The following is a 23,053-nucleotide window of genomic DNA, read 5'->3' on the forward strand; positions in this document are numbered from 1 at the left end:
GATTGGTTCCAATCTTACTTGGATGATAGGAAACAACTGGTTGGAGCAAATTATACAGACTCTAGTCTCAAAAACATTGTATGTGGGGTACCTCAAGGTTCAGTATTGGGTCCTCTACTTTTCCTTATCTTTATTAATGACATCACTAGTTTAAAAATCGATGGAAAAATCTTTCTTTTTGCTGATGATACCAGTATCACTTGGAGCAACTCAAATATTGCAACTCTTCATGCTACTATAACTTCTGATCTACTTACAATAAAAACCTGGTCTGACTCTAATTTACTCTCGTTTAACGTAGATAAAACAGTAGCATTGTCTTATAAAGGAGTCCTTCAACCCTTACCTCTTAATAACAGCCAGATCAGTACCGTTGATTCTGTGAAATTTCTTGGTATTTTTTTAGACAGCAACCTTAAATGGTCCCACCATATCGATTTGTTAAGGAAGAAACTATCCTCAGCTTGCTATGCTATAAGATCTGTTTCGAATGAACTCAATTTAGCATCTTCCAAAATAACATATTTTTCTTTGTTCGAGTCACATCTTCGTTATGGTCTTCCTTTTTGGGGTTCTGGTACAGCTGCCCAATTCGATGTTATTTTCAAATTACAAAAAAGAGCAATTAGATATCTGTTTGGCCTCAGAAGAACAACACATTGCAGAAGTTACTTCAAAGATCACAAAATTTTAACCCTTCCATCTTTGTATATTTTAGAAACTGTTTGCTTAATTCGTAAACATCTACATGTCTTTCCACCAAGATCTAATCATGACTACTTCACGAGAACTTCTACGTTTGACGTCTATATGCCGACCCCGTCCTCTGAGTTAGTAAAGAAATCTATATTATATTCCGCAAAAAAACTTTACAACCATCTCCCTCTACAACTTAAATCTGCAGCATCTTTCCCCAAATTCCGTAAACTGACAAAAGTCTACCTATCTGAAAGACCATATTATTCAGTAGAAGATTTTCTTAATCAATAACTAAGAAATTACAGTACCCTTTGCACAAGTAGTATTTTTATTATCATTTTTTTTGTCTATATTTGGGTGTCATATGCAGCAGCTTAACTTTTAAACTTATTAATTACTAGGTAGACTATGCATTTGCAATTTACTTAAATTTTGCAATTGACTACTTCTGTTTAACTTCATTATTATTGTTATTATTGTAAATATATTGACGATTTATGTAATTTTAGTAAATTGAATTGTTATTGTTTTGTTGTCTTGACTTTTTATAAGCTTTGTCGATAAAATTGTACAATTTTTCATGACAATAAAGCATAAAAAAAAAATATATAACGAGTGAATACGGAAACGAAATGGCTGAATCTCGAAATAAAAGAGACCAGGTAACATTGAAACCACTCGCAGTTATTAATTATAATAAATGCATGTCAGGCATTGACCAGCATGATTAAATGCAGTAATACTATCCATGTATCCGAAAAACATTGCGCCACCAAAAGTTGACCCCAAGGCTACTGCAACCCTACACGAATTACAAAAAATTGATACAATTACCGAGGAAGAATATAAAGCATCTGATCAAAAATTGAAGAAAATGAAAAGAGTAGCAAGAAAAGAGTGTAAAGTTTGTAGAATTCTAAAGAAGAGAACAGCAACTATGTACGTGTGTAATGCCTGTGATGGTTCACCAGGATTTTGCGTTGAATGTTTTTTTATTTTTCATAAAGGATACAATGTTCGTATAAATTCAAAATCACCTATAGGTGTAATTGTCACTGGTAATGAAATTTTCATTAGAGGAACCGTCTACACCTATAGGTGTTTTTTCTTATATAACGAAAATTATATTTTTTAAATAAAGTATAATAATAAACAGTCAACGTAGAATGAAGTAAACACTTCTGTTGTATGTAGGTATATAAATTTATTAAAAAATTCTTAAAATTTATCCACAAGGGAGTGGAAGTACAACAAAACGTTTTCGGTCAAACTGACCATCCTCAGTGTAAACCTGGAAATAAGTGAACCACTTAGATTGAAATGCAAAAGGGTGAAATTTTGACAGTTAAAAAAAGAAAATGTGGTTACTTACGTCCAGTGTACAAGTAATTGAAACTAGCCACTTGAATAGGTGTAAAACCTCAAAATAACATTATTGCTACATTATGAGCTGTATAGTAATCGACAATAAGTCGATGTCTTAAGATTAAAAATATATCACATGTGGATGTATGTCATCCTTGCTCGGAATTTGCACAAGGTTGTTGTGATCAGGTGAGAGGTTAACGTTAACAACCAACCGATTAGACAGATTGGTGCCTGAAAATTCATGACAAGATGACAAAGAAGATAGGTGGATTTCTCAAATGTCAACCGGAAAAATTTGACAGAGTGAATTAATATTTAACTTAATTATTAAATTGGGAATATGCAACTATTAAAATGTTTGTTATGAATTCTAAGTTCTAAAAAAAGGTTAATAAGCTGTAATAATATATTCACTAGTGCACCGAAAACAAAGGCAAAATTCTACTCATATGCTGTGACGTCATAGACTGTTTGTCAACTGTATAGGACTGAGAATAATTATATTTATTTGAGTAAAGTTATAATGAATGAATATTATTGAAAATTATATAGAAAATTTTTTAAAAAGAAAATTTTTAAATATGATATTTTAATAGAGTAGCAGCTGTAGAATTGGAAGAAATGCTAATAGGGAATGGTCGGTTGCATATGTTTCAGGGAACCAACGAATATAATGAGGAAATACCAATCTATAGACCTGTAATGTAAATTATTGGAGGTATTAAAGGAAATGGTATTAAATGTTACATTTAATACCATTTCCTTTAATACCTCCAATAATTTACATTACAGATCTATAGATTGGTATTTCCTCATTATATTCGTTGGTTCCCTGAAACATATGCAACCGACCATTCCCTATTAGCATTTCTTCCAATTCTACAGCTGCTACTCTATTAAAATATCATATTTAAAAATTTTCTTTTTAAAAAATTTTCTATATAATTTTCAATAATATTCATTCATTATAACTTTACTCAAATAAATATAATTATTCTCAGTCCTATACAGTTGACAAACAGTCTATGACGTCACAGCATATGAGTAGAATTTTGCCTTTGTTTTCGGTGCACTAATGAATATATTATTACAGCTTATTAACCTTTATTTACAACTTAGAATTCATAACAAACATTTTAATAGTTGCATATTCTCAATTTAATAATTAAGTTAAATATTAATTCACTCTGTCAAATTTTTCCGGTTGACATTTGAGAAATCCACCTATCTTCTTTGTCATCTTGTCATGAATTTTCAGGCACCAATCTGTCTAATCAGTTGGTTGTTAACCTCTCACCTGATCACAACAACCTTGTGCAAATTCCGAGCAAGGATGACATACATCCACATGTGATATATTTTTAATCTTAAGACATCGACTTATGGTAGGGGAGCAAAGTATGCTAAATGTGTAGTCACTCGAGCGCTTTGGGGACCTATTGGGTTATGATTATTAGGTCCTAAAACCAAAAAAAGTTAAGTAAAATTTTCCATTTTAGCGGGCGCTTGCTATTTTTTATTTTAATTTTCCATTTCCATTAATTGTTTTTTCCGATTATAGCGCCATCTATCCATAATTCGAAAAAAGGGTTCGAATAAAAGTTGCTTATTTTTATGCAGATAATCCAAATCTGCAATAAAAAATGGGGGTTCCCATTTAAACTTTTAAAGTAACCCCCCACCCCACCTCCGTGGGGGGTCGCGTTTGTTACCATTCAATATATTTTTCAAAAATATTAAATAAGTGTATTTTGCAGTTTTTCGATGTGATGTTTATTTTGCTAAATATTGCGGGATTTGTATTTAAAATTTTAAATTTACCCCCCACCCCTCTCTGTGAGAGGTCATGTTTGGTATCTTTCGATAGATTTTTGAAAAATATTGAACGTGCAGTTTTTAGTTTTTCAATCTGACGTTCATTTCGCGAAATATTCGCTTTTTTCTTGTGAAACTTTGTGACTCACCAATTTCCTTACGCCCCGCTCAAATCGTCAGATTTTTTAAATATACACTGTTTTGCATGTAGTTAACTTACCTTATCTTAATCTGACAATTTCGAGTATTTTTAAGGATAGATTTTCATTTTCGGGCCCCCCTAAACGAACTCCCCTGTGTTAAGAGCCAATATATGGCAGAGGTACATCTGCAGGGTACCACGTTTCTCCCCATATGATAATCTGACGCGCTCGAGTAACTGCAAAAATCCCCGCTTGGGCTCCCCTACCATTATTGTCGATTACTATACAGCTCATAATGTAGCAATAATGTTATTTTGAGGTTTTACACCTATTCATGCAAGTGGCTAGTTTCAATTACTTGTACACTGGACGTAAGTAACCACATTTTCTTTTTTTAACTGTCAAAATTTCACCCTTTTGCATTTCAATCTAGGTGGTTCACTTATTTCCAGGTTTACACTGAGGATGGTCAGTTTGACCGAAAACGTTTTGTTGTACTTCCACTCCCTTGTGGATAAATTTTAAGAATTTTTTAATAAATTTATATACCTACATACAACAGAAGTGTTTACTTCATTCTACGTTGTCTTAACAAAGGTATACAGCCAACTACAGGGTTTACCCTTTTAAAGTTTTAATAATAAACAGTGTTTTTATAGTAGTTAAACAACATTTTTTCGATTTTATTCTAACCGGCAGCGCTATTGCGACTTTACTATAGTAGTATGCAGTGAATGTGTTAAGGGGAAATGCATCTACATCATGAACGATTTTTTTTTTCAAAAATGAATTACTATTAATTTAATTAAAATTATTTGTGGCCCATTTTTGACAGGCAACCTGTATTCAGTGCAATGACAGGCAATCAATGTATTTTCATTTTCATAAATGTATATAAAAATGACATGTAATTTTAAATAAATAACTTATAAACGTAGTGATTTTGAAGTGGAATCTTAGACTATTATTGCTTAAAACTTTGGGTAGGTAGTATAATGGACATAAATGATGTATTAAAATTATCTTAACATTTATTTTTAAAACTAACGAACTAACCAGACAAAACTATAATATCCCAACAATATTAAATATTAAATATTAAATAATAATTTATTGCTCTTTTCGCACTTCTGTGGCAACTGGGCAACTGTAAGTTTTTGGAACTTTGTGACCCCACTTGAGGTGGGAACCATCTCCACGGTTTCTGGTTATTTTCTGGATCATATCACTGGTAGGAGCTCTGAGCTCATAGGCCCAGCCGATTTTTTCGAAGATATTTATCCACATCGTCGTAACGTTTAGCATCTGGCCCAATTCTGCAGCCCGATAGTCCCAAGGGAATGTGTGGTGGTAATTGTGGTATCCTTCACCCATAGCGAAAAGGGATACGGCGAGGTTTTCTGATGGGCGGATGGTTCTAAAATGAGAAAAAAATTAACATCAGGAAGATAAGAAAAAATAATGTATTGTTTAAATTTGTAAAAATATTGTATTGAATTGGTTTTTTTGTCCTTTTTTTTTTTTTAGTTTTTACTCGTTTTTTGCCTTGCAAGGGTTTGTACAAGTTCAGATTTTCTCTTAAGACACTACGACATAGCTGGCGTATACTTACTATAATATTATATTAAAATTGTTCTGAAGCTATGTATTTGTGGCATTTATGTAATTTGTTACATATTCTAAATGGGAAATTTACCTTAATATTAACTTAATTTAATATTACTAAATTAAACAAAAATGTTCTTGCTTAGTAAAAAAAATATTATACTTAATAATTTAATTTAATCTGACTCATTCATATGGGCAATTCAGACATATATTATACATTTTAAAGTAGAAGACTTTAAAATGATATTGAAAATATTTATGAGTTGCGTTCCTGGGACGAATTTATTGAAAGATAGTTCATTTGATTACATGAAATTAACTTTAATTCAAGAATATCCGTCACAAAAAAGTTATAGTATGTGATTTATTTTGAGAGTAAACTGAATGTAAGACAAAATACTTACAATGTCGGGATAGTATCATGAGGATTTTTCCTGGTTTTTCCTCGTGATTTGCTATGGAATCACTAACACGAGAATTTTACTGCCACCATTGCATGTGGTTGTCTTTTTGAAGACAAATCACATGCTATGACTTTTTTGTGACGGATATTCTTGAGTTAAAGTTGATTCCGTGTAATCGAATGAACTATCTTTTAATAAAATCGTCCCAGGAACGCAACTCATAAATTGGCAATATCATTTTAAAGTCTTCTACTTTAGAATGTATAATATATGTCTGAATTGCCGATATAAATAAGTCAGATTAAATTTAATTATCAGAAGAATTTTTTTACTCAGCAAAAACATTTTTGTTTTTTAGTAATATTTTGTATTTTGATAACGACGTCCGAGTTGGAACTCGAAACTTCACTAAAATCATTTTTAATTTAAATTATCGCTTATTATAAATTATATTAAAATATTAAAACAAGTATTATTTTCCATTTTGTAAAAAATATTTGTTTAAAACTATTTTTAAATTTAAAAATATTTTGAACAGTGTTCAAAAGAAGTTCAAGAAAAACAGGAAACAAGCCAAACTGCACATAAAAGGAAAACTTTTCGAAAGGAAAAAAAAAGATCGCCAAACAGAAAGCGAAAGTACATAGCTGGGTACACTCAACAAGAACAAAATCGTATAGCGTCCTTACACAATCAGTATTATCGACAGTAGTTGCAAGTAATGATAGTATTATTGACCGTGTAATGAAACAGTGAAAAATACTGACGAGATATTGACGAAATAGCTAGATATTCTGACATTCCCCATCAGTATTTTAGCAGTGAAGGGGATACTGATCATCAGTGATATTGATCGTGTAAGGGCCCGGCCGCATATGAAAATCTATCAAACGAACTTGATACCAGGGGGCTGATTCTAATTCATTTCGACGTCGCAATTTAATTTCGAGTCCGCCATGATGGTCGCAATTGATAGCGATTCGTATTCATTTCGATATTAGTTACAACTGGGGATATTAACGTTATCGTGTTGACACTGCTCAGAATTTGCGTTGGCGCTCCGGTTTATTGGATTTATTTCCACATAACAATTTCATATTCTTAGTAGATTCATAGAACATACTTTTCAGAAAAAGTATATGCCGAGAATATGCGTAATTACCATTACGAATGTGCAGAGCAGATGCTGAGTATATACTACATTACAGTACTTAAACAAACTATGTATATACTTAGAATGTACTACCGCACTTCTTTTCAGTATATACCAAGAATGTACTTTTTAGAACATTCCAAGGAAGTGCTATAAACCTTCTATTTATATACTTAGAACGTACTACCGCACATCTTTTTAGTTTATACCAGGAACGTACTTTTTCGAATATATTCTATTTATATACTTAGAATATACTACTGCACATCTTTTTAGTATGTGGGAAGAATATACTTTTAAGATTATTCCAAGCAAATGCTATATTGCTCAGAAGTATGTTTTTAGCATCACCTAATCTCATCCTAGGTTCTACCAACTATCATATTTATATATATAAATAAATTCGGATTCAAAACGTCCTCCGACGTTGTCCGATGCCTTGTTGCCAATATCTTCTATCATTGCAGTTTTCATCTTCTAATCCTCGTACACTCATTGATCGTCTTACTCCTTGTATCCATGTCGTTCTTGGCCTTCCTCTTTTTCTGTTTTCTGTGGGTATCCATTTCATAATTTTCTTTGGCAGTCTTTCCTCCCCCATTCTCTGAACATGTCCGTACCACGTTAATTGTTTCTTCTCAATGCATTCTACAACCGTTTCTTGTAAATTCATTCTTCGCTTTACTTCCTCATTTCTAACCCGGTCCAATCTCGATGTTCTACTTGCTCTTCTTAGGGCGTCCATCTCAGTAGCTTCTAATTTTCGTTTTAGGTACGTGTTCCTTTATTCTCCATGTTTCGGATCCGTATACCAATGTGCTCTTAATCATGGTGTTGTATATTCGCATTTTTCTTTGTTTCCCTATCTCGGTACTTTATAAAACTCCGTTCAATGATTTAATTATCGTTCTTGCTTTATTTATTCTGCTCGTAATTTCTGCATCGTCATCGTCAGTACCTTCCTTGTTGAAATTAATGCCCAAATACTTATATTTATCACAGCTAGTTATTTTATGATTATTGTCCAATATCATATCAGTTGAATCCTCACCTAGGCATAAATATTGTGTTTATGGTTGTGAATGTGTGTGTGGCACCAGAGTTGTGGCACCAACTATCATATTTACATATTCAAATTGCATACGAGAATATAATTAATACATTTTACAATATTACTTAAAAAGTAAGTAGGTACATATAAATTTTAGTTACCTATTTATATAAATATTATATATGTAAGTATATAATATATACTTACTTAAATTATATTTGGCAGTTTCGTACGGATCTTCGAGAGAACCACACGTATCTATTTACATCGGCCGGTGATATCGAGTGCTTAATAGTCAACAGATTTGTATTAAAACTTGTTAAATTATTTCTATAAAAAACAAACTGAAATAGTGGTAGTGTAGGGACACACAATGAGTGTCAATTTGGGGGGGAAAGACCCCCCCACTCATCCTCCAATCGATTCTACAGAACCGCAAGATATTAATATGCAAGTTACGGATTCAGGTATATTCAATACACAGGGAAATCAAAACGTAAGTACACCAATTTCTTCAAATATCGAGCAAACTAATCCTTTGAAAGACGGAAACACCTCCCAATTACAACCCCAAAGGGAGAAACAGGTATTTAAGTATGAATCAAACGATCAAGGACCTTACCATTTATGTGTTGAAAATAATCAAACGAACTTTTCGGGTAGGCTAAATTCATTAAAAGTCGGGGATTTAATTTTATCAAATTTTCCTGAACTTGACAATAAAATTTTAAGTATAGATACAATAGGTCGCAATAGAATTCGAATAAAAATGAAGGACCCAAAAAATGCTAATTATCTTGTCAGTAACAAAAACGCTAAAGTATTTATCGACAACAATTTAGATATTTATGTTCCTAAATTTATTATTGTCAGACAAGGAGTAATAAGAGATATTGCGACGGAATTTTCTGAAGAGTATCTCAAAAATAAAATTAAATCTTATGATAATCATCTGCCTTTCGAGGTTTTAAATGTTAAGAGAATAAATCGTAAGGTTACAAAAGATGAAATGACAGAATTTGTGCCAACCAAATCGTGTGTTGTCAGTTTCAAAACACAAATATTACCCAAATATGTAATTATCAATAAAGTTATTAAAGAGGTAGAGACATACAAACAAAAAGTATTGCTTTGCTTCAATTGTTTGCGTTACGGGCACCTGGGGAGGCACTGTAAGTCTCATCCCCGCTGTTTCAAATGCAATAAGGATCATAATTCAAAAGAGTGTACGGAAGAAGAAATATCACCAAAATGTTTCAGTTGCATGGGAGATCATTTCACTATTAATTTGAAAGATTGCCCGGAGTTTCACCGACAAAAATTAATCAAAGAAACTATGTCATCAACAAATTTAAATTATCATGATGCTAATAAACAAATCCCTAGAAACACCTACGCTTCTATTACTGCAAATCGTTCAAATAACACTAGCAACATCCCAAATAAAAACATGACCTTTCAAAATATGTCCATCCCACCTCCAACCCGTTTTGAGCTTCTACCCTCATGTTCAACTCGACCTCCTCCAAACTATAACATCTTCGGAGAAAGCCCTTCACACCACACACAAACATACAGTAAAGTTCATCATAAACAATCAACTGGTACGTTTCACAAACCAGTTAAAAGGCTGAGGCCAAATAGCCCAGACCCCATAGAAATAGCACATCGAGATATTGTTTCCCAACCTAGGACTCTAGGGCCAGATTCTAATATTTTAACCAATAACAGTTACGTTAAGAATTTAAACACCTCAGATTTTTCAACTCATCATTCAGGGCTAGGCTAAGAAAATGTCAAAATTATTTTAGAATTAGTGGCAAACATTATCTCAACAATTAGGAGAACCAATAATTATGATATTTCAAAAACGGAACTAGAATATATAATTAGTAAACAATTAAATATAGACTCATCAGAAAACACATTAAATTCGCAGATACAATACAAAAAATAAATATAATTCAATGGAACTGCCGATCAGCAGTTTCAAATAAAGAGAACTTGGAATTCCTTCTTCACGAGTATGATGCTGCTCTTGCAGTGTTATCTGAAACTTGGTTCAAACAAGGAAAGTATTATAACTTTAAAAATTACAATGTTAGTCGTCAGGATCGCCCAGACGGATTTGGAGGGGTAGCAATATTAATTAAAGCAAACATTTTATATAAAGAAATAATAATAAATACTATAGTCAATTTTTCTCATAAATGCATTGCTCTTAAGCTTTTACCTAATAAAAAAACAATTCATATAGTTTCATTATATATTGAGCCAAGAAAGAAGATAGCGCTGCAAGAGTGGACTGAATTTTTTGATAATGTACCAAAACCTTTTGTAATAGCAGGTGATTTTAATGCCCACCATGTTTCTTGGGGTTGCGATTTTAATGACACATATGGGAATATTTTATCTGATGCAATAAATCAATGTAACCTTGTTTATCTAAACAGCGGATCTCCAACATTAGTTCCTTTAAGTTGTAAAAGCGCAATCGACTTAACTCTATGCTCTCACGATATTGTACAATTTTTTACATGGACCACAATTGAGGACCCACATGGATCAAATCACCTACCCATATTAATTACACTCGATGTGGAAGATGATCATCAAGTAGCTGTATCCTCGGAGCACAACAGATGGCAGTTAAAAAATGCAAACTGGAATCTATATGTAGCTATTCTTGAATCCAGAGATATAGCTCAAAATTATGATGAATTCCTTTCTATGATTAATGAAGCTGCAGAAATCTCCATCCCAAGAAAATTCTCTAGTCAGACTAAGCACCGTAATCACTGTCCGAAGCCTTGGTGGAACGAAACTTGTAACAACGCTGCTCATCAAAGAAAAATAGCTTTCATCAAATATAAGAGAACTCCAAATCGTGAAAATTTAATAGAATTCAAAAAAATGGACGCTTTTGCCAAACGCACTTTCAAACTCACAAAAAGGCAAAAATGGATTGAGTACTGTGAAAGTTTAAACCATCATACACCAATTTCACAAATTTGGAAAAAGGTAAACTCATATAAAAATCGGAAAGTCCAAAATAGACTACCAATAGACCCAAATGCGAATTGGATAGAAGAATTTCACATCAAAATTTCACCGCCATGGGTACCAACCAACCAAGTTGCATATGATCCCCAAATTTCGTCAGTACCAAGGAACATGACCAATCTAAGCGATAGTTTTTTTATGTGGGAACTGGAACGATGTATGAAACATACCAACAATAGCTCTCCTGGTATAGACAATATTTCATATTCCATGCTTTATAATTTGCCAATGAATCAGAAAAAATATCTTTTAAGTATATATAATGCAATATGGACAGGACAAACAACAATCCCTGAAAGCTGGAAGGAGTATATTATCATCCCAATAAAAAAATATGATAAACCGGATTCCATTCCAACTTCTTATAGACCCATATCATTAGCTTCATGTGTAATGAAAACCTTTGAGAGGCTTATCAAAAATCGTCTTGAGCAATGGTTAGAGAAAGAACATATTCTGCCTGACACACAATATGGTTTCAGAAAATCTAGGTCAGCATTGGAGGCATTAACAGTAATAGTAACAGACACTTTAGCTGGATTTTCTAGTAACTTTATGACTATGGCAGGTTTCAACGATATTACAGGAGCATTTGATAACGTTAACCTAAATGTTCTAACGAACAAACTGATTTCAATTGGATTTCATAAACAATTAGCGAACTTTATAACTTCCCTGTACACCAACAGAAAAATTCATTTAAAAATAAATCAAGAAATCACCAAACCTAGAATCACGAACCTTGGACTCCCCCAAGGCAGCATTTTAAGTCCACTTTTGTTTATATTATATACAATGGATGCCAGTGTTAAACTCAAAAATATACGAACAATACAATTTGTAGATGATATTGTTTTTTATTGTACCAGGAAAAACTTTGAAACATGTGAATATGAACTGAACAAAACCTATGACATCTTTAATGAGTGGCTGAATGAAAATAATTTTACACTCTCTGAACAAAAAACAGAGGTGTGTGTATTTAGCCGAAAACGAAACATTGAGCAGGATCATGTAAAACTGGGACCTTATAATTTCCAAATAAAAAATGTAGTGAAATACTTAGGATTATATCTAGATCGGAAACTGCTATGGAAAGACTGTATACATCAAATAACTAAAAAGTCTGAGAATGCTATTAACATACTGAGAGCTTTCTGTTATACCAAATGGGGAGCTGACCCAAATATTGCCTTGTTGTTTTATAGAACTATGATAAGATCAATCCTGGATTATGGTAGCCATTTGTATGGATCAGCGGCACAAACGCATTTAGATAAAATAGAAAACCAAAAAAACAAAAGCTTGAGAATATGTCTTGGATATCTCAAGTCAACTCCAATAAATATTATGGAAGCAGAAGCCGTAGAACCACCATTACAACTGAGAAGGCAACTAATTAGTAACAAGTTCATCACGAAAGCATTTTCCAAATCCGCAAGTTATATAACACTTATCCATGAACTTTCAGTTTCAGTACTCACTCAGTCGTATTGGCTAAAAAAGAAAACTCCACTTATCTGTGAAAGTTACACCACTCTTTCTCAATACAGGTTGTCACTATACACATCAAAAATCCAACCAATATTTTCAGAACGTCCACATATTCTGTTTTCTAAACAAATCAAGACATTTCAGATCGACAAACACCACTTTCTCGAAACGGTTAATCAACGATGGCCCGACTACAACCAGATTTACACCGATGGATCAAAACAAATTCGTACAGGCGCCACTTTTTACGATCACACCACAAAATATCACGAAGAGGTCAGATTACCAGATGAGGCAACGATATATACAGCAGAAATGTTTGCAATAAGTGAAGCTCTAAAGTATATACTTAGGACTGATAGATCGAAAAGTATTATATTTACAGATAGCAAAAGTGTCGTGGAGAGACTAAAGAATATAGGTGCGTCGAAGAACTTAAATCATCTAGAAGTAGAAATATTACAGACCAATTACGAAATACGTAGCTCACAACGAAAGGTGATAATAGTTTGGATAAAAGGACATTCGGGTATTCAAGGAAATGAAATTGCCGATAAGTTTGCAAAGGCTGCGTCAGACTTAGACAGAGAGTGTATTAATCAGCGTATTCCTTATACCGATTTGAATTCCATACTTAAAATTCAGCTCAAAACCAAATGGCAAGAATTGTATAACAGCAAACAAACAGGACTAAATTACAAATCATGTCAAGTCCAGATCCCGAGGCTAAGATGGTTCCACAACCAAAACAACAGAAACTTTATTATTACCATTAACCGAATAAGAGCAAATCATGCAATGTCACCAACTTATAAATTTAAAATTGGTTTAATTGATGATTCTTCATGTTTATGTGGTGAACTGGGAGACTTAACTCATATTATACTCGGGTGTTCATTAAATAGTGCAAGCACTGATAAATTCTATAATGAAATAGTTAATAACAACATTTTTTTACCCATAAATTTAAATTGTATAATTTTCAATACGAATAATAATATATTGTATTTCTTATATAATCACACCAAGAGGTGCAAAATGAAATTGTAAATTACTAACCACATCTTTGTTAGCAATTCTGCAACTAATTATATTTTGTACGTGTGCACCGAAAAAATATAAAAAAAAAATATAAAAAAAAAAAATTTAAAAAAAAAAAAAAAAAAATTTAAAAAAAATTAAAAAAAAATAATAATAAAAAAAAACAAAAAAAAAACAATAGTAAAAAAGAATATAAAGAAAAAAAAAAGCAAAATAAATTATACATATAAAAAGATAAGTAAAAAATTAAATTATAAAGAAAACAAAAGAAAAATTTGCACACATTAATCTTACCTTACTAATATTTTGAGCATTGTAATCGTGAGGAAGGATGAGTTTTAAATTAAAAAAAAAATAAAAAACAAAAAGAATTGTTATAGTTAAAGAAAAAATTGTCTGGCTAATTGGTCCCTACCAAAGCCATCAAATTAATTAAAAAAAAAAAATAAATTATATTTAGGTATTATGAGTATATCAAAATAAACATGCTGAATGTATAAAATACCTAAATATAAATATTATATAATATTTAGTGAAATAAACTATAACTAAAATTTATATATTTTGTACTTACCTAATATTTAAGTAATATTGAGTTCCCAAAATGAATTTAATATTTTCAAGCACTACAAACAAAATAAAGATATTATGTATGTTCCTAGTCCTAGTTCCTAGTATTTTTTGTCGTTCGTCTTTCTCCTAACAGCATCAAGCATAGATTGGATGCAAATACAAATAATGCCTGTGCCCTGTGCCTGTTCAATGTTTGTATTTTCATTTTCATAAAACCTTTTTTAATTCTGGTTAATTCCTACGCAGGTAGAATGAGAAGGGTCATTTCCGTTTGCATTATCTCCATCTTTTACGATCTGGTTATGGTGTATTCTTTCCAAACTTTAAATTCCAACGATGTAAAAATACTCATCTCTCTCTCCTGTCGTTTCCCCATTATTGAGGATCGTGATTTCTTCCAATATTCCTAACAATGGTTCTCCATTGGGCTCTATCTTCAGCTGCTCTAAGAGCTTCGCAGAATGAGTTTCCAGCTGAATGCTTTATTTGGTCAGACCATCTAGTTGGTGATCGTCCTCTTGATCTTCTCCCCGGAACGTTTCCAGAAACAATTAATCTCTCCAAACTGTCGTCACCTCTGCGAACCACGTGACCAAAGAATTGCAGAATTCGTTGCAGACATATTGTGGACAGCCTTTTTTTAATATTGAGTTGGTTTAGAATGGAAACGTTTGTCCTATGAGCTGTTCAAGGTATGCGCAGCATTCTTCTCCAGCACCACATCTCAAAGGCATCAATTTTTTGGCGCTCGCATGCGCGAAGAGTCCAAGTCTCTGCTCCGTATAGAAATATTGAGAATACAAGGGCATTCACCAGTCTCATCTTAATATTTTGAGAGATAGATCTGTCTTTCCAAACTTTAGTTAGGCGACTCATCGCATTTTTTGCCATACCAATACGTCTCCGAACTTCTGTTTCACAGTTACCATCGTTAGTTATACTAGACCCGAGATAGACAAAGGTGTTTACTATCTGGTATTCCTGTAATATGTTAGTCAGTTGAATAGTGTCAAATCTGTCGACCACCATTATTTTTGTCTTGGCTTTATTGATTTTCAGACCAACTTTATTGCTTTCGTACTCAATTCTTCGCAAAAGATCAAACATTTCTTGCTCATTTGCTGCTATAAGTGTAGTGTCATCAGCAAATCTTAAATTGGAGATTTTCCTACCAGCTACTGTTACTCCACCGGCCCATCCTTCTAAAACCATCCTCATGACATGTTCACCATAAATGTTAAATAACTCAGGTGACAACACGCATCCTTGTCTAACACCTCTCTCGGTCTTGAATTAGTTTGAGAACTTCTGATCTAGTCGTACTGTCGCTATATGCGACAGTACGAGATGGCGCTAAACGAGTAAGTCGTGTTTATGTCGAGATCCGAGAATTTTTGATTTATTTGTAATTAATTGCATTCTGTTAGTGGTTTTAAGTGTTAATCCCTGTACAAACGTGTGTGTGAGTAATAATATGCCGACCACAAGGAACAATCCTGAAATGGACAGCAAATCAATCGCTACACGTGTCGCGAAGCTTGAGGAATTCCTTCAAAAGGGCATAATGGATTTAAAATCGCAGATAACCAGCAGTAATCCAGGTACGCATTTTACCCAGATCAATGAATTCGAGAAAAATGCTTTGGAATTGATAGATTCTATTAAAGAGGAGCTAAATAAAGTTCAAAAAATGGTGCTACAGAATCAATCCGATATAGAGTACTTAAAACAAGACAAACGAAATAAATCTCTTGTTATAATGGGCGTTAGTGAAAAAGAGAAAGAAGACCTTCCTGACGTTGTGGCGAACTTAATTGGCAATAAATTAAAAATAAATATTTCACCAACCAGTTTTGATTGTTGTTATCGACTAGGAAAAAAGCGGAGCAATGATAGGAGACCAAGACCAATTGCTGTGGTATTTATAAACAAGTGGTTAAAAGAACATGTGTTCAATCAAAAGAAGAATCTTAAAGGCTGTGGTGTGGTGTTTAGTGAGATGTTATCACCCAGTGGTCAGGAATTATTTAAAAAAGTTCGATCAACTTTCGGGGTAAAGAATTGCTGGACATTTCAAGGTAAAATCTATGCTTTTCAAAATGGTTCTAGGAAACTCATATCATCTGAAAATGACCTTTCGACATAGTAATTTATAAATGCAATTAATTAAACATTAAATTTACATGGGACAATTGCTCGGAGCTTGACAAATCTCAATCTGATTTGTTTATCTATTTATCTATTTGTTTATGTATTTTTGTATCTATGCTGTATTTAAAATAGTATTTTTCTAATTTAATTGATACATTGGGCATTAGTTGCTCATTTTTAAGTAGGTATTGTTACTGGCAGTTAAAGTTTGCTTTTTGTTTTATTTAGGTTCGTATACTTGTTTACATTTCAGAGATTTATTATTTACTACAATTAGTACAGGTAATTTGGGGAGATTTTTTTGTTAATTATAATTTATAAGCAGCCACTGATACTATTTGTAAGAAATGTTATTTAAATATATAATATATGCATCCGATTTAAGAAAATCATGAATAATCTAAAATGTGCTCACATTAATTCTAGATCTTTAGTTGCTCATTTCAATGATGTAAAAAGGCTTGTTCTGGATAATGATTTGGACGTATTAGGTGTAAGTGAGACCTGGTTAAGTAGAGGTGTTTCTAATCATATTATTGATATTCCTGGTTATCAGTTTGTAAGAGTTGATAGAAATAGAAATACTACGGGTGGAGGTGTAGGAGTTTATTTAAAGAGTAATATAAATTATAACATTATACAATCAACAAATGAAATAGAACAGATATGGTTAAAACTTTCGTTTAAAAATGAAACATTAGCAATCGGTGTGTGCTATAATCCCAATGAAATATTTTATAAAACTTTTTTCGACTCTTTTGAAACAGTTGTATCTTCAATATTGCCCTTAGTAGATCATATACTGTGCTTGGGTGACTTTAATGTTGATCTATTAAACTTTAGCAATTATTCTACACAATTCGTTATTGATTTATTAAATGGTCTTGGGTTAAAACAGCTGGTAAATCAAGCAACAAGAATCACAAAATCTACATCCACCCTACTGGATTATGTGATCACATCAAGTGAGGATAAAATAATTTCAGTTGAAATAAAACATATTCCTGAAATAAGTGATCATGAAATGATAATGTTAAAGGTAAGTTGTGAGGTTAAAACCAATAAAACAAAATTTATTACTGGTCGTAACTTTAAAAACTTAAATTATAATCAATTTAAATCTGATCTGGAGTCCATACCATGGAGAAATATTTATGACCTCACAGATGTAGATAGTAAAGTAACTTTTTTGTCTGAAAATATTGTTACATTGCTTGATATTCATGTCCCAATTAGGACTTACAGAATTACAAAGAAATATGCTCCATGGCTGACTGATACGATTAGAGCTTTAATGCTGGATAGGGACAAAGCATTTTTAAGTTACAAAATTTCTAAAAATATTGCACATTGGAATAACTACAAAAAATTACGTAATTTAGTATCAGCAGTCACTATAAAAGAAAAAAAATCATTTTTTAAAAATATTCATGTTAGATCTGCCAAAGATATGTGGAGCAATTTAAAATATTTGATAAATGACGATAAGCATGAGAAAAGTTTTGATGTAAGTAGCAAATGGAATATAAATGACATTAATAAACACTTTATTGAAGTTATACCAAAAATGAAAGAGGACTTAGATACAAAAATGTTTTATCAAAACAATGTTAAAACTTATTTTAACAAATTGCTTAATTTTAAACCAGTCTCTGATACTGATATTTTATATATAATAAATAAGATAAAGAGTAAAGCTGTTGGACATGATGGTATTAACATATTAACATTACAGTTGTGTATTCCCTATCTTCTTCCGTATATCACGCATATTATCAACTTTTGTTTAAAACATTCTGTTTTTCCTAATAACTGGAAACGTGCGCATGTTATTCCATTACCTAAAACTAAAATTCCTAATAGTTTAAATGATCTTAGACCTGTAAGTGTTCTGCCAACATTATCCAAAATTCTAGAAAAGGTAATTGAAAATCAGTTAAGTACTCACTTAAATAAGAATAAAATTATTCCTTCTATACAGTCCGGTTTCAGGTCTGGGCATAGTTGTCTGTCTGCTTTAGTAAACATTACTGATGACATCTTCAAAGCTTATGATCAAAATAAAATATCAATTCTAATTCTTTTGGATTACTCGAAAGCCTTTGATACAATTAACCATGATTTATTATCCTATATTCTACAGTTCTCTGGGTTAGATGAAGGAGCAGTCGAGTTAATGAAATCTTATCTATCAAATAGATATCAAGCTGTAAAACTTCATCAAGAAATTTCTTCTTTTTTAGAACTTAACAATGGTGTTCCTCAAGGATCGATACTAGGTCCCATTTTATTCTCTGTGTATACATCAAATTTTCCTTCTGCTTTTTTGTCTTGCACTCAACACTACTATGCTGATGATACACAACTTTATATGTCATTTAATTTAGACGAGTGTGAACAAGCAGTTCATGCAATAAATTATGATTTATTAAATATGCAGATTTTTTCTCAAAATCATTGCCTAAAACTGAATGCGTCCAAAACTCAGGCTATTGTTTTTGGTAGATCCTCTCATCGAAAAATATTTTTAGAAACTTACTCAAATAGACTGCTTTTAGAAAATGGTAACTTAATTTTTAGCAAAAAGGTAAAAAACCTGGGGGTTTGGTTGGATGAAGACTTAAGATTTACACACCATGTTAGTCTTTGTTTACAAAGAGCATACGGGGTACTTAAGCTTCTATACCAAAGTCGTAATATATTAAACAGTGCTACCAAATCCTTGTTGTGTGAATCTTTAATTTTATCAAAATTAAATTATTGCGATGTGCTTTATAACTCATGCCTTACTGAGACTGATTCTAGGAGAATACAGAAATTACAAAACTCCTGTTTGCGATTAATTTTTGGAATTAGAAAGTATCAAAGTATTAGCCATACTTTTACTTTAAATAAGTGGTTAAACATGAAAGACCGCAGAAAACTTCATGCTTTATGTTTCTACCATAAGATTCTTCGGGAAGGGGTACCTCCTTACCTATACAATAGAATAACTTATAGAACTGATGTCCATAACCTTAATCTAAGACATAGGAACACTCTCTCTTTACCACGTCACGTAACGCATTTTTTCAAACGCTCATTTTCTTTTTCAATTGCGAGTCATTTGAATAATTTTGATTATGATATTCGTACATTATCCGGACATAGTTTTAAGGAAAAAATGTTTAAATATTTGTTATCTGAGCAGTAATGCCAAGCCTACGATTTTTAGAGTACCTAATTTGCATACTATCTAGTAGTATCAGTATATGTAAGTATATTTATATACAAAATATAGTTTTTCGCCCTTCTATTAGGAAATGGGGGTTAGGTGGAAGAGCAGCTGTACATTGCTGTCCTTCAATGATGTACAAGCTGAACCTCGCCCTACAGACCAATTAATATTTTTGTTTTGTTGTATAATTTTTGGAATACTAATAAAGACATTTATTATTATTATTATTATTATTATATTAGACTGGTACAGATTTTTAATAAGTGTCACCAGGTGCATTGGTGCGCCCATTTCTATTAAAATTGACCACAGATTTATCCAGCTTACACAATCAAATGCCTTTTGGTAGTCAACGAAGCATATACTCATAGGTACTTGAAATTCTCTAGACTTTTCAATGAGTTGTCTTAGGTTCAGGATTTGTTCCCTTGTACCTTTACCCTTTACAAACCCCGCTTGTTCCTGAGGTATTTGGTAATGTAGATAGGTTTTTAATCTGTTTTTGATGATATGCAACAAGATTTTACTAGCATGTGTTATTAGTGACAGTGTGCGGTAGTTTTCACATCTGGTAGTAGTTCCTTTTTTGTGTAGTGGGATATAAATTGAGGTACACCAATCAGATGGCCATTTTCCTGAATTCCAAAAATACTCATGGTAAAATCAAAATGAAAACGAATTTTTTTTTATTTAACACAAATTAATTTTTAAACTTTTTTACCATACCTACAATTAAACCAATTTTGAGAAAAGAATTCGTCTGGGATACCTATGTACATACATAAATTTTATTAATTATTATAAAAATAATAAGTTGATAATCTATAAGGCTAACATTATTCTTCCTATTCATACATATTTTTTTTAAGATATTTTAAAAATGCATACGTACAAGTATGTGTTAAGCACATACTTTTAAAGTATATTCGATCAAGAACATGAAATTTAGAATATTTTTATGGTACATGCTACGCTTGTACTATGCATGTACTAAAAAGAATATACTCTACCGAATGTTGGTAGTATATGCTTTAAACATGATGCGAACAGCATTGTTATGTGGGTTTAGATTTATTGGCTACGCAACCAGCGAAACATTTGTTGATAATCTGGGAAAATTATCAGTAGTAATTCAACAAGAGCTCTAAAATTATTGAATTTTTCCCGAGTGACACTTTGACAGGTTTCACGAACCGAATGCGAGGGAAATTATGTCAAAGTGTCACGGGGTCAAAAATTCTATATTAAATTTAGAGATCGAGTGCAATTTGTTGCGATTATTTCATGAATAAAACTGTTGAAAACCAAAATTGTAGTGTAATTTATTTATGTAAATACAAATTAGTACAATAATTAAACACACAATTGTTATAAATATTTGACGGTTGAAAGTCATCACTTTTATAATTTTTAAAACATTAATTGTCATTAATGTCCCTGAATGTATTTTTTCATAGCAACGAAGGACATCTGACGTAATATACTTGACGACGGGAAATTATCAAAAATTATCAAAAATTATCAGTTTAATTTTTATTTCTGTAGCTTTCTATTGGTCAGAATCTCTTATGAATGAAATATTCCAAAAAAATGCCATTTTTGGGAAAAGTTATTTACCAGCTATTTTATTGCTGAAAATCGAATCTTAAGATTGCATCTAATAGTAATATGGGGTATGACAAGTCCGCAGAAAGTGTGTTATTTTATTTATAAATCAATTAGCACTCCTAAATCTTTTCTTTAAACCAAAAAGACTCAAATAAAAATTCACCGTAATTTAGTTCTGCACAAAGTTATTTTTTTCCGATTTCCTTCAACAAAAATTTTATTCGGAAAATCCGAGTTTTTCCAAATAAATCTGCAATTTTCAATTAAAATTTTAGGGAAGTAATTATTTATCAATAATTAAATAAATTGATGACATGAAAGACTTTTCATAGCAGATTATATAGTGCGGTGGAATAAGTGTTACCCCCCCCCCCACGTTAACTTGTTTATTTTAACAATATAAGCAAAACGCTCGGACAGGTCGATTTTTAAACTAACCATAGTATATTATAGCATCAACGTTTCGAACTTTACGCGATCCCTCTTCAGGTGACCGCCATAACTTTGATTTTTTTAAATGGGAAAGTACTTCATGTGACACCTCATTTAAAGGCTCTCAAAATACTGATTTCAAAAGGGGTGAAAAAAATGAGAAAATCTAGTCTAATATGTAATTTCAAATCTATCATTCAAAATAAACTTTTGTTTAGGCTAAGGGACTTTCAGCCCTTCGTAATAATCTAATCTTTCATTATGCGTTTAAATTTTTCAAAAATACTTATTCGTTTTCTCAGAATTCGAAAAAAATAAATGCATTTTAAAATATTTCGACCGAAATTTTTACGCTCTCAAATAGGACTAAAGTATTATACATTTTTTTAATCAGTATTTTAAAAGATTTTAAATGAGGTGTCACATGATGCACTTTCCCATTTAAAAAAATCAAAGTTATGTCTGTCACCTGAAGAGGGATCGCAAAACGATCCCTCGAAAGGATCGAAACGTAAAGTTCGAAACGTTGATGCTATAATATACTATGATTAGTTTAAAAATCGAATTGTCTGAGCGTTTTGCTTATATTCTTGAAATAAACAAGTTAACAGGGGGGGGGGGTAACACTTATTCCACCGCACTGTATATCAGCAGGCCGGCGACAATCTAACCAATAGTTTAGCAATAATTAAAATGTTAATTAAAAAATTTCGGTCGAAATAATAACTAGAAAGATTATACACCAGATTAACTATGACTTTCTTATATAAAAGCTCTATACAGTGATAAGCGCGCTAATAACCGGCAAAATAGCGCAAAAGATGGAAAACATATTAAATCGTGAGATAAAAAGAAATAAAACTGGTAGAGTTGTTAAATTTAGCGATAGTAACATATAAATTGACATTATATTGATTGTTTCCCACCTTTAGACGTATCAGAGGAGTATGTCAACTAAAACTGTCATTGTGACAGTGGCATTTCTGAAACTCGTCCGATACGTCTAAAGGTGGGAAACAATCAATATAATATCAATCTATAAGTTACAATCGCTAAATTTAACATCTCCACTAGGTTCATCTCTTTTTATCTCACTACTTGAATATGTTTTCCATCTTTTGCGTTATTTTGCCGGTTATTAGTACGCTCATCACTGTAGACCTATTCAACGTACTTTACAGAATAGAAATTGGACTATTTGAGCGGTCTCAGGAATGTTATAAAGAAACAATT

General features: G+C 32.0%; 1 protein-coding gene across 2 annotated transcripts in view; it reads right to left on the reverse strand.

The window, feature by feature from the left end:
- Window positions 1-5,038: 5,038 nt before the first annotated feature.
- LOC126881966 (acyl-CoA Delta-9 desaturase-like) overlaps window positions 5,039-23,053 on the reverse strand; it is a 188,952-nt gene continuing 170,937 nt past the window's right edge. For both annotated transcript variants that reach the window (XM_050646717.1, XM_050646724.1), the window contains exon 6: window positions 5,039-5,442. In XM_050646717.1, the coding sequence (XP_050502674.1) occupies window positions 5,136-5,442 (307 nt within the window). In that variant the 3' untranslated portion in view covers window positions 5,039-5,135. The remainder of the gene's footprint in view (window positions 5,443-23,053) is intronic.

The sequence above is a fragment of the Diabrotica virgifera genome, chromosome 1, assembly GCF_917563875.1.
Source record: "Diabrotica virgifera virgifera chromosome 1, PGI_DIABVI_V3a".
Classification (NCBI taxonomy): Eukaryota; Metazoa; Arthropoda; class Insecta; order Coleoptera; family Chrysomelidae; genus Diabrotica; species Diabrotica virgifera.